This window comes from Zalophus californianus, chromosome 15 (genome assembly GCF_009762305.2).
Source record: "Zalophus californianus isolate mZalCal1 chromosome 15, mZalCal1.pri.v2, whole genome shotgun sequence".
NCBI classification, from domain to species: domain Eukaryota; kingdom Metazoa; phylum Chordata; class Mammalia; order Carnivora; family Otariidae; genus Zalophus; species Zalophus californianus.
This window is the reverse complement of record NC_045609.1, coordinates 55,818,818-55,831,794: the sequence shown is the minus strand read 5'-3', so window position 1 is coordinate 55,831,794 and position 12,977 is coordinate 55,818,818. Positions and strand designations below refer to the sequence as shown.

The following is a 12,977-nucleotide window of genomic DNA, read 5'->3' as shown; positions in this document are numbered from 1 at the left end:
CATTCCATTTAACCTCCCTAATTCAGTGGATATTGACTTGCTCCTGGGCTGCCAGAACCTCCACCCCTCCTGTATGCTCTGATTTACCACAACCTCTTTCCCCTCCCCCACCGCACTCCAGCCAGAACCCCTCAGATTTGAGTTACCTTAACATTTTCTGGCAATGTTTTGTTCTGGGTCAGCCCCACAGCAATCAAAGAAATCACAGCCATGATAGAGGAGAAGCCAAGGATGATCAGTATATTTCTGCAACAAAAATTCTTCAGTTCAGACTCTAAAACCAAAAGCAGAAAAGAAAACGTCAACAAGAAATCAACAAACATTGATTTTCCTCCACTTTCCATAAGGTCTTGTGATAGCTATCTGAAGACATCAAAGATAGGTAAAAGTTCATCTTTATCCATACAACACTTGCAAAGTAATAGGGAAATAATTCAAGAACAAAAGCATTTGTCTGTCCTGTGATAAGGGCCAAGACTGAGTTAGTGCCTGTGGTAAGGAGAATGGACAGAATTAGGTCAATGACCAGATAAGGAATGAGGACAGGGAAGAATCCCAAATTGGCAGTTTAATAGGTCATACCGGTCTATGAGGGTACAAGCAACAACAAAAAAGGATTGCCCTCATTTTTCAAATCTACCACAAAATGTTTAAGATTTAAAAAGATTCTGATATATTCAGAATATATCATCAAACATCAAAGTCCCAACATTCCATGCCATTTTCTGGCTTGACACACCCCTTGCATTTCAACCACACTTATATGTTGTAATTGGTAATGGTGTATAGGCTGTGGAGTTTTGAACATTTCAACATTCACATTATCTTATCTATTCTTAGTCTCAACCTGTTGTAGAACATAATAAAGCTCCAAGCAGAAAATTATATAAAAGGCACAAGTTACTTTGATCATTACAAACATAGCATATAGCAGAAATGAACAAGAAATGAAAAGCTGCCCCATGCCCTCCATTCTGACAACTCACTCTCTTCCTCTCTCAACTTCCCAAACTGTCCCTAAACTTTTTTCTTAGGCTTTGGGCAAGGATAGGATAAAGCAATAAAGAAACACATGGAATGAGATGGGCTCTACAGAATAGATTGCACTTCCCTAAAGACAGGGATTAAAGCAGCTGAAAGAGGAGCCGGACTGACTCTCCCCCTCTGGGTCTCCCTCTTGAACAGCAGTAGCCCCCACCACATGCTGAAACAGGAGCTCTTCTGCAAGCTCTTGAGTAGAAGCTTGGACTTAATCCAAAGGACTGTAACTGTATGGGTCTCCAGTCTGCTCATCAACCTCTAGAATCTTGAACCAGTCTTTACTCATCAGACCAAACAGTACAAAACTTAGGAGAAAAGTTTTAGCAACACCATTAGTTACTGCTTCCAAACATAGGAACAATAGATGAAATATATAGCACTTCCCCTCCTTCTCCCCACCCAAAAGAACCTCAATTTAGTTCAGATGACTGCCACTCCCCAAGCAGTCCACACACGCATGGGAAAAGGATACACTCCACCACCACCACCCGTGCCCCGCCCCCACCAGCCCCTGGCTCAGGGTCAGGCCTTATTGTTGTGCACAATCTCATTCCCTCACCAATGATTAGTTCAACAATGGATATGTACCCAAAAATGGCCCATGAGACCCTGGAGGAAGTCTGGTGGAGCAAGTCTAAGAAAAGAAAGGCAGCATTCTCGTCTTCCTCAGACATGGCCCTGCCTGGATGACATTCAGTGATGGCAGAACAGAGAAATGGACAGAACTTGAGTATTTGATACCATTTTGAACTGCTAAAAGAATAACCCTTGCTCCAATCTTCCTATGAGACTTATGCTTTGACCCAGTTAGAGTCTGGATTTTAATACTTTGAAGCCAAAATATCCTGATATAACTGGTATGCCAGAAGTTCCCTGTTTGATGCCAGGGCTCTGGAATGTGGAAAAGAATCGCCCTAGGTACTACCTGCCTCAGTTCCCAAAGTGATGCTGTTGACAAACACAGCTCATAACAAGCAGCACTTTGGATGAACAATTACAAATCTAATACCCCGGGGCAGCACATTGCAGCAGTTTCTATTTTAATTGAATTTTGAATGCTTTACTCCCTCAAGCTGTTAAAAAAAATCATTATTTTGTTTTCATAAATATGACAATTTTGCAACCTCATTTTCCTTCCACATGTATTTGGACACTAATCTTAGTAGTGACAAAGACCAACAAGATACCTGCTCTTTGGAGTTCACGATCTGACTGGGAAGATAAATAAGCCAGAACAGAAGTCATAAATCAGTGAATCCAGGTCATGATACATACTAAGAAGAAATTAAAACTAAGGGATGTTATACAGTTTAATGGAAATTAGAACCAAGGAATGGGATACGCCGCAGAGTTGGGGTGAAGGATTCAACTGAGGGTCAGGAAAGCCTCTCCGAGAAGGTGACATTTGACTGAGACCTGGATGATGAGAAAACACCAGCTATGAGAACGAGCAAGAACATTCCAGAAAGAGGGAACAGCAGCTGCAAAAGCCCTGAGGTGGGAAATAGCCTGACATGACTCTGTCTCTTCCATTTCCTAATGAGATTATTTGCTAACATTATTACTCCTGAACAGTTGGAAATATACTTTTCCACATTTGCCCAACTTTTGCGATGGCATCCATATTATCAGAATATATTCTGATATATAATATATAATACTTTCATCATATTCTTATTACAGATATGATAAGAAAAAGAACTTAGATGGGAGAGAAACTTTAGGAATTTTCCATACATGATTTTTTAAAGCTTTATTACCAAAAAAATAAAATAATAATAATAATAATAATGGCTAAGTTTGTTTTTCATGTAACTGGCTAGATTACCAGGGAGGAGTAATTAAAATACTACCATGTTTTCTATGGCTTAAGGCAGGTAGTTTTCAAAAGCCCTATACATGCAGGAAGCCAGACTCTTCTTAGGAGGTGGTACTAGCCATACCACTAGATGTGGGGGTACATGGGGGACTTAGCTGGGATGTGCTTATAAAAAGGGAACCTTAGGTCACTGCCCCCTCTTCTCTGGTCCCCAGAGATCTTTCAGATGCCATGACTGCTACAGTCAAATTCTGTTATGGAAAATTCACAGTGACTGTCCCTCCCCCACTTCCCTGAGAGCCCTTCATTTGCCTTGTGGATAACAGAAATTCGGTTTCTATCACACAATGTGAAACGGCATTTCAAAAAACAATTTCAAGAAACACTTTTTATCAAAATATCAAATAACAAAGTGTTGTGTTTGTTTTCTTTTGAATTGTCTCACTATACTGGAGAATTAAGACTACCACTTCCCTCCCGTTTTTTTCCCTTTCATATGACAAGTGAGAAAATGTTTCTATTTAAAGTGAGAGTCAGGTAGAAAGTTCAGCTCTTCACCTGAGAGACAAAACTGAAGGAAACCCAAGCTTTGAGAAAACAGATTGATTTCAAGCCAATTAGCTATGTCAGAGGAAAAGAACAAAAAAGAAAAAATGATCTTTTGATTCTTACACAAACAGTCATCCTGACATCTATAGCTAGCATCCTATTAAAGTGAAGATCAAAATTCTGCCAGAGAAATCCCAGCCATCTCACTTCATGATACCAAAGATGTAATACCTTAAAATTTTACTTCATTAATAAAAAGATTTGGAGTGTTGGAGGATGTGGTAGGTTTCAGGCAAAAACAACCAAAGTTTTACTCTGCAGATCCTGTGTGACTCACTAGTTTCAGGCCATTTCCAGTTTGATGGGTTACATCCGCACTAAGCTTGGCTTGTCACATAGAGAAGAGCAAACACACACAAGCGCTGGAGAGTAAACAGCAAGAGTACTGTGGTCCTTCCTGTGGGCCTTCACAAAGCCCAGTGATGGGACAGTAACTGAAGTTAGGGACTGATCCTAATCTGGCCTAATCTGGTCCCAAATCCCAGCATCAAAGTCCCTGGACCATCTCTGCTATCTTCCTTCCCTTCCATCAGGTAGTTGTTCTTGGTGACACACATTTAGATTATTCTCACACTCCGGGGCTTTAAGATCCTTTCTCAATTTCTCAGTTCATTCCAGGTGCCTTTGACCCACCCCCTTCTATGGTGATATCCACCCCCCTCTGTACAACAGCCCTTTCTCGGACCTCCCACCCTTTCCAATGCCCTTCCCTATCAGAATCCATCCTTCCTGTGGCTGCAGAAATCTCCCATAACTGACATTCTCAGGGTTCTTCCGGATCAAGAATCTAAAGTAGCTTCCTACAGGCTGCCAGATGAAAGCCACACTGATCTAGACCTCTCAGCCCTCTGGAAATATAAGCCCTTCCTAACTCACCATTCCAATAAGCAGATATTTTTCTCCAAGATCATACTGCCTGACATTATGACCACTAGAATATAAGTACCTTGAGTGCAAGGACTTTTCTTCTGACTTGTTCATTGCTGTATTCCCAGTTGAATAAATGAATTTTGGATTCTGACTTTTCCTGAGAAATCTGAAATTTCCATCACCTAGAATTCTATTCCCCTTTCTCCACCACATCCTTTTCCTTGTCTCCTTTAAAATCAAGCTCAATAAGAGGCTATGTTCCCTCCATATGCTTCAAAGCTCGATTGTTCCAGTTCTCTCTTCGTGTGCTGCTTCTAGATACTTCGTGAATTGACCCACTTCAGTTCGGGAGTTCCATAGCTATTATCGGGGAGGGGCTATGCTTCGTTCGTTCTTTCAATTAGTCACTCAACAATTGTTTAGGGAATGCGTTATACTGTGCACTAGCCCTGTCCTAGGCTCTGAACTATAGTAGTGAACAAAACAGATAAGTATCCCCATCCTCACGGTACTTATATCGTAGTTTGGAAGAAAAGACAATAAACAAGATAAGTAAAATTTATGGCATGTTACATAACTATAAGTGCTAAGGAGGGGAAAAAAGCAGGAAAGGTGAAGAGGAAGGATAAGTTGATTAAGAAAGGCCTCTCTGAGATGGTGATACTGAGAGTCAAGGAAGTAAAAAAGAAAGCATGCATACCTGTTGGGCAAGAGCATTAAAGGCAATTAGACTGCATGTGCAAAGGCCCTGAGGTGGGACAGTACCTGGCCATGAGGTCAGTACTCATGGAGAGTGATGCAGGGGGACAATAATAAAAGATGGTCAGGTGGGAGGGGCACCTGGGTGGCTCAGTCGTTAAGTGTCTACCTTCGGCTCAGGTCATGATCCCGGGGTCCTGGAATCAAGCCCCACATCAGGCTTCCTGCTCAGCGGGAAGCCTGCTTCTCCCTCTACCACTCCCCCTGCTTGTGTTCCCTCTCGCGCTGTGTCTTTCTCTGTCAAATAAATAAATAAAAATATGGTCAGGTGGGTAACCAAGTTGCTTGCTCATAGGACCTTGCAGTTTCCAGCAAGGGCTTTGCCTTACTCTAAGTGATCTGACTTATTTCTAATCATTTGTATAATCTACACTCAGCAGAATAGGGGTAAATAAGAACTCATTGGGGCCTATGAAGTCCCTGAAGAGGGAGGGTGTGGACTTTTAGGCAGCACACACCTGTCTCTTGTGATGAGGTGCTGGGGCTACTCCAGTGAGGTCAGGTCATAGGACAATCAAACAACCAAGTGTAGACAGAGCCTGGCTCTGTTGGAGCAGAGCCTATGCCAAGACCAGGGCTGGTAATGTGAATCCAGGAGGAATAAACACCATTACATGGGAGGTCTTCTCTATATCTTCTGGTCTTGGTGGATCCATACCTAAGAATCTTTGCTGAGAGAACATCATCATGAGGGGTTACCAAGCCAACCAGGATCCATGAGCAGAAAGTTCAACTCCACGAACTTCTGAAGGGTGGCTCAAGCTAGAGCAGAGTCCAGACAAGCTCACCTTTGCTCAGCCTCTCTAAGCCTCCATTTCTCCATGTGCAAAATGGGAGTCATAATAGTACCTACTTCATAGGGTTGCTCGGTAAGATCCAATGAGCTAACAATATGTAGCAGCCTATATTTCAAGAGCCCTCACTGTATTCCAGATTCTGCTCTTAGCACTCTATTTTTTTAAGATTTTATTTATTTATATGAGAGAGAGAGAGAGCACAAGCAGAGGGGGCAGCAGGCAGAGGGAGAAGCAGACTCCCTGCTGAGCAGGGAGCCCAGTGCGGGACTTGATCCCAGCACCCTGGTATCATGACCAGAGCCGAAGGCAGATGCTCAACTGAGCCACCCAGGTGCCTTGTACTCTTAGCACTTTAACTATAACCACTCATTTAACCCAACAATCCTGGGAGGTAGATGTACTATTATCATCTGCATCAGCTTCCTACGGCTACCACAACAAACTACCACAAACTTGGTGACTTAAAACAACATAAATTTATTCTCTCACAATTTTGGAAGTCCAGAATCAAGGTGTCAGCAGGGCCAAAGTCTCTGGAGAGGATTCCTTTCTTGCCTCTTCCAGCCTCTGCTGGCATTCTTTGGCTTGTGGGGGCATCTCTCTAAACACTGCATACAGCCTTTCTCCCTATGTCTGTGTATGTCACATTTCCCTCTCTTTTCTCTTATCAGGACATTAGTCATTGAATTTAGGGCCCACCCGAAATCCAGAATGATCTCATCTCAAGATCTTTAATTACACTGGCAAAGACTCTTTCTAAATAAGGTCAGAATTACAGGTACTATTATCATCGTCATTATTGTCATTTTACAGATGAGGAAACTTAAGTCACAGGTTAAGGAAGTTGCTCAGAGTTACACTGATGTAGAAGCAAGCACAGGTATTCTGGACCCAGAGGCCAGGTTTTTAACCACTGCCCTAACCTGGACCACATGACTAAGGCTTAGTACAGTGCCTTAGTACAGTACACTATTACTGTGTAGTAATAGTGCTGTATGTGGGAGCCAATCCCATCATCCAGAAGTGAAAAGTGACTGACTTTGAGGATTTGGCTGGAGGGGTTGTTGGGATGTTGTCACAGATGACACCAGACAATGTTGTACCTTTTAAAACAGAGTCCCCAAGGTAATTCCCCAAGAGGTAAAGGGACTTGCTCAAAGTCATACATCTTACAAACAGCAGAGAGGAATCCAATCTGGGTCTCTCATGCCCACTCCACTGCCTCAGCCATTGCTCTGCATTAGGGACATGTAGAAATTACTCAGCTTTGTTCCTCGACTCAGTGCAAAAGAATTCACCCCAAGTTCTGTTCAAATGGAAAGATCTTACTCCATCTCACACCCCCACCCATATTTTTCCAATTAATAAATCCAGAGTCAAGTTTGAGGACAGAGCATTTTAATTTGGTAGGGTTTTTTCCTGCCTGTGTTTTTAAGTCAAGGAAGTCAGTACAATGTCACTAAATACACAAATGCTAAAAATAAACTGCAAGGCCAGTTAGTTAAAGGGCAAAAGGCAAATGAGAGGGAGGGAAAACATGGTTTACTCAGGCTTGGGAGACACGTGCAAGAAGACAGAATAAGAGGGGAAAGGAAAGGTGGAGGACGTAATGGAAGAGAGGTAGAGATGGATACTTGAGTAGATTAACCACGCCCTGTCCCACTGATCTCTTGAACCACAGACTTCAGAGGAAGTCATTTGCTTTTATTTATGATCTTTTATTCCTACTCTTTGAAATGTTAATTAGCTTGTTAATCTCAGTTCACAGCTCTTTAGAAAAGGAGTGCATTTATCTTAACAAAGTAGCCTGGCTGATCCTGAGTGAACCCCTTCAGAGATTCAGCTTTGGGTGGGATGAGCCCATCTAGGGATACCAGGCAATGGAAATGGAAGTAGGGGTGCAGAACAAGCTCTTCCTGCAAATTAGATTCTGCCAATCTCATGTTCCCCACCCCACAGTTCTTGCTGTGAGCTGTGCTCTTTTCAGATTAGCAGCAAGTAACTGACTTTGCACTTGGTATGCCTGACTCTAAAAATGTTAATGACTGCAAAAATCAAATGCCGACAGGGGCTCTGTGTGTGGGAAACAAGGAAGCAAAGGAGTCCCTTCCTCACTCTTCTTCTCCTTACTTCCTCCCACCGCACCATCTACCTCTTCACCCATACCCCTTCTGGCCTCTCCTGCATTATTTTGCCCATAGACTGCATGGAGCACAATAAGTCTTTGTGGTCATCATGGAATTCCATATTCAAGTATAGGGCTGGCAAGGAGGAGGGTTGTTTCCAGCAAAATATCACTGAGACTGCAGACAGGAATTCCCTGTGTCCCAGCCAACACGCGTAACAATCTCATGTATTGATGGTCTCTGCAATAAGTACATTGCTTCCACTAAATGAATCCTCTTCCACATCTGAATTGAAGAATTGCACCCTCAAGATTCTACCCTTTCTCAAAGCAGCTGCATTTGTCAATAAGCTTTGGTTCTTTGTAGCGAGACAAACTAAGAAAATCTGTACTGGCCACATATCACTAGTATGGGGGTCGCAGCCAAGTTGGGGTAAACTGACTCACCCAGGTTGCCTGGCCTTATAGTCCCCTGTGTTCTATACTTTCCATTCATAAATTCTCTCATTTCTACTTCCACATCTTTGCACCATGAGATATATTTAATATAAAACATAAAGATATTTCTGCAGCAAAATATGCCATTAAAAAGGTAAAAAATTAGTTTGTTTCTCAGAGTCCATAGTCTCTCATGGCTTGTCTCCCCCTCCGATTTCCACCCCCTTCATTTCTCCCTTCCAACTATCTTCTTCTTTTTTTTTTTAACATATAATGTATTATTTGTTTCAGAGGTACAGGTCTGTGATTCATCAGTCTTACACAATTCACAGCGCTCACCATAGCACATACCCTCCCCAATGTCTGTCACCCAGCCACCCCATCCCTCCCATCCCCCACCACTCCAGCAATCCTCAGTTTGTTTCCTGAGATTAAGAATTCCTCATATCAGTGAGATCATATGATACATGTCTTTCTCTGATTGACTTATTTCGCTTAGCATAATACCCTCTAGTTCTATCCACATCGTTGCAAATGGCAAGATTTCGGTTTTTTGATGGCTGTATAATATTCCATTGTCTATATATACCACATCTTCTTTATTCATTCATCTGTCAGTGGACATCTGGGTTCTTTCCATAGTTTGGCTATTGTGGACATGGCTGCTATAAACATTGGGGTGCACATACCCCTTCGGATCACTACATTTGTATCTTTGGGCTAAATACCCAGTAGTGAAATTGCTGGGTCATATGGTAGCTCTATTTTCAACTTTTTGAGGAACCTCCATACTGTTTTCCAGAGTGGCTGCACCAACTTGCACTCCCACCAACCATGTAGGAGGGTTCCCCTTTCTCCACATTCTCACCAACATCTGTCATTTCCTGACTTGTTAATTTTAGCCATTCTGACTGGTGTGAGGTGGTATCTCATTGAGGTTTTGATTTGGATTTCCCTGATGCCAACGATGTTGAGCACTTTTTCAGGTGTCTGTTGGCCATTTGGATGTCTTCTTTGGAAAAATGTCTGTTCATGTCTTCTGCCCATTTCTTGATTGGATTATTTGTTCTTTGGGTGTTGAGTTTGATAAGTTCTTTATAGATTTTGGATACCAGCCCTTTATCTGATAGGTCATTTGCAAATATCTGGTTTTGTTGACTGTTTCTTTTGCTGTGCAAAAGCTTTTTATCTTGATGAAGTCCCAGTAGTTCATTTTTGCCCTTGCTTCCCTTGCCTTTGGCAATGTTTCTAGGAAGAAGTTGCTGCGGCTGATGTCGAAGAGGTTGCTGCCTGTGTTCTCCGCTAGGATTTTGATGGACTCCTGTCTCACATTTAGGTCTTTCATCCATTTTGAGTCTATTTTTGTGTGTGGTGTAAGGAAATGGTCCAATTTCATTCTTCTGCATGTGGCTGTCCAATTTTCCCAACACAGTTTGTAATGTATATAATGTATGGTGATTAACATAACATAATAAAATAAAATTTTTAAAAAAGTAAAAATTACAAACTAAGGAAAATATTTGCAACAACTATGAACCAGCTGATTTCCTTAATATATAGAGTCATTAAAAATCATTAAGAATATGATCAACCTACCAAAAGAAGAATAAGCAAAAAACATGAATAGGCAATTTGAAGAAGAACATATATTCTTAACATATTAAGTGTACTGTAATGCCCTTAATTAAAGAAATGTAAATGAAAAAAATGAGATAGCTTTTATCACTTACCAGAACAGCAAAGTTTTTTTATTAGATAAATGTATAATATTACTACATACTTACTAGAATGGCCAAAATTAAAAAAAAATACTGACAATACCAAATGTTGGCAAGGATGTGGAGCAACTGGAATTCTCATATGTTGCTACTGGGGATGCAAAATGGCACAGCCATTTTGGAAAGAGTTTGGCAGTCTCTCATGAAGTTAAGCATACACTTGCCATATGACCAGGCAATCCCACTCTTAGGGATTTATCAAAGGAAAGTTAAGACATACGCCTACACAAAACTCAAATAACCCAAATGCCCATCAACTAGTGAATGTACCAAATTGTGACACAACCATGCAGTGGAATTCTAGTTAGTAACAAGAAAGAAAGAAACTACTGATAATGGCAACAACATGGATGAATCTCAAAAGCATTAAACTAAGTGAAAAAAGCCAGACTCAGAAGGTTATATACTGTATGATTTCATTTATATGACATTCTGGAAAAGGCAAAACTAAGGACAGCAATCAGATCAGTGGGTAGAGGTTCAGAGACAGAGGACTGACTACCAAAGACCACAAGGGAACTTGCAGAGATGTTGGAAACACTCTATATTTTGATTGTGATGGTAGTTAGATGACCATATACATTTGTTAAAATCCATAGAACTGTACATCTAAGAAGGGTGAATTTTCAGGAAGGAAATTCAGTAAAGAAATTCTATTTATCAACAATGATGTGGGGAAACAGGCATTTCTTACATGTTGGTGGGAGTAAAAATTCATACAACCTCTTTGGTGGGTGGCAATTTTGTAATACCTATGAAAGAGTAAAATACATATATCCTTTGACCCAAGAATTCTACTCCTAAAGATTTAACCTCCTGATAATACTTACGAAGTTACAAAAAGATGCACGTATAGGGATGTTTGGTGCAGCATTATCTGTAATAGCTAGACTAAAAATGACTAAAGGTCCATTAACTGGGATCTGGATATATAAATTGTAATACACTATAGATAATATTATGCAGGCATGACAAAGATTTTGATTTATGAATGTTGATGCAGACTGTCTTTGAAATATTTTATATGTGAAAAGCAAAATGCGAAATAATACGTACAGTGTGTTCTCACTGGGTAAAGGCATAGACATCTCTGGAAGAATATGGATTCGCTAGGACTCAGGACTCAGCATACGGTCATACTCACAACTAAGATTTATTACAGGGAAAGGATATGAAGCATCAGCTAAGAGGAAAAAAAGCATGGGACTAAGTCTGGAGGAAACCAGGCACAAGCTTTCAAGGGTCTTCTCCCAGTGGAGACCACAGGACATACTTAATTCCCCCGGCAGTGAGTTGGGACAACACATGTGAAATATTGTCTATCAGGGAAGCTCACCAGAGACCCAGTGCCCAGGGATTTCACTGGGGGACAGCTACAAAGGCACCTTCCATTCAGCATTCACCAATATTCCACTCTCAGAAGGAGAGCAGGTACCCAGCACAAACCACACTACCTGCACAGTCCAAGCACAGTGAGCCATCCCCACCAATCCTCAGAACGGTGAGAACCCTTCTGAAATCCAGACACATCCAAGGGCTAACCCAGCAAGCAGGTCCCCTCAAGGATAGAAGTCCCAGGCTTGCATGTTGATTCCCTTCTGCACCAAGCAATTCTTAAAATATTTTACCACGTGACCATCCTTACTCTCTCCTTTCCCTCCCTCCTCTCTCCTCCTTCCTTTCCCCCTTCCCTTCTTCCTTCCTTATACTGATTCTCTGAATAATTTAAAATTCTTAATAGAAATTCCTAAAAACCCAAAGGCTTTGAGCTGAAGAAGAAAAATTTACAGAGGGTTTCCAGTTTGGAGTAAAGGGGCAAAGACACTGGGAACCCAGAAGGTAGGGAATGGGTAAATAGGAAGTTGTGCTTTGGTAGTTTGATGCTGACTTTGCTGATTCTCTGCCCACTCTGCCACCCTTCTACCCACTCACCAACCTGATGAGGCCCAGCAGCCATCTCTGGGTCCCCACTCATTCATTCTTCCTAGGTCAGTGTAATCTCTTTTGTACTCTTTGGGGCAGAATCGTCAGGTGTCACTGGGCCAGACTTTGGGTGGATTCAGAGCTTTATTCTGAGGGAAATTTGGTACCTCCTCTCAGGCACCTCTGCTGTTATGTAACAAAACAAGAGGGAAGAGCTCTCTGGATGAGATACCGTCAAGTTTCTAAATGCCCATGGTAACTTTGTCATAGATCATCAGTAATTAAACAGCTGGCTCTCTCTCTTTAATGATCAACACAGAGTATTTGCACTTTAGATACTTTAGAACTCAACCTTAAGTTGATCAGTATCTAGTTCCTGTCAAGAGTGTAACAGACACAATTGATATTTGGGAGGGACAATCTAAAAATCCCCTAGATTTTTTAGCTTATTTTCTGTACTCATTTAGTGTGGTGGAAGGAAGGAGGGGTTAAAGAAAGTCCCTGGACCTTAGAGAAAGGGGTGTCCTCCTAGAGCAAAACTAGTAAGACCAACACATAACAGATGAGAGCAGCTCCTACCAACATTGCCCACACTTTTTAAAAAATGTATGTTCAGTCCAGTTGATGTGGGAAACAAAGGCAGAAGAAAAATTATTAAATGTCCTTACTACCTACAGTCCATTGACGAGTCCTTGAACCAGGCAGAGTGACATTCCTCTAGGAACTCAGCTGCCTCAATGTTAATACTTCGCTGAGGGCAGAAGGCAATCTTAGCCCAATCCCCAGGATCCTGTGAGTCTACTTTAACATATAAAAAT

General features: G+C 41.5%; 1 protein-coding gene across 9 annotated transcripts in view; it reads right to left on the bottom strand.

Annotated features, from left to right (window-relative positions):
- The window catches only part of ENTPD1 (ectonucleoside triphosphate diphosphohydrolase 1), a 133,415-nt gene that overhangs the window by 49,201 nt on the left and 71,237 nt on the right, over positions 1 to 12,977 (bottom strand). For 7 of the 9 annotated variants that reach the window (XR_003519965.2, XR_003519966.2, XR_003519967.2 and 4 more), the window contains one exon: positions 147 to 274. Coding sequence is in view for 6 of the 9 variants with exons in the window: in XM_027594495.2 (XP_027450296.1) it covers positions 147 to 274 (128 nt within the window). In the remaining 3 variants the exon portion in view is untranslated. Of the gene's footprint in view, positions 1 to 146; positions 275 to 12,977 lie in introns of those variants that run through there. The other 2 variants (XM_027594518.2, XM_027594542.2) reach the window with 2 other exon arrangements.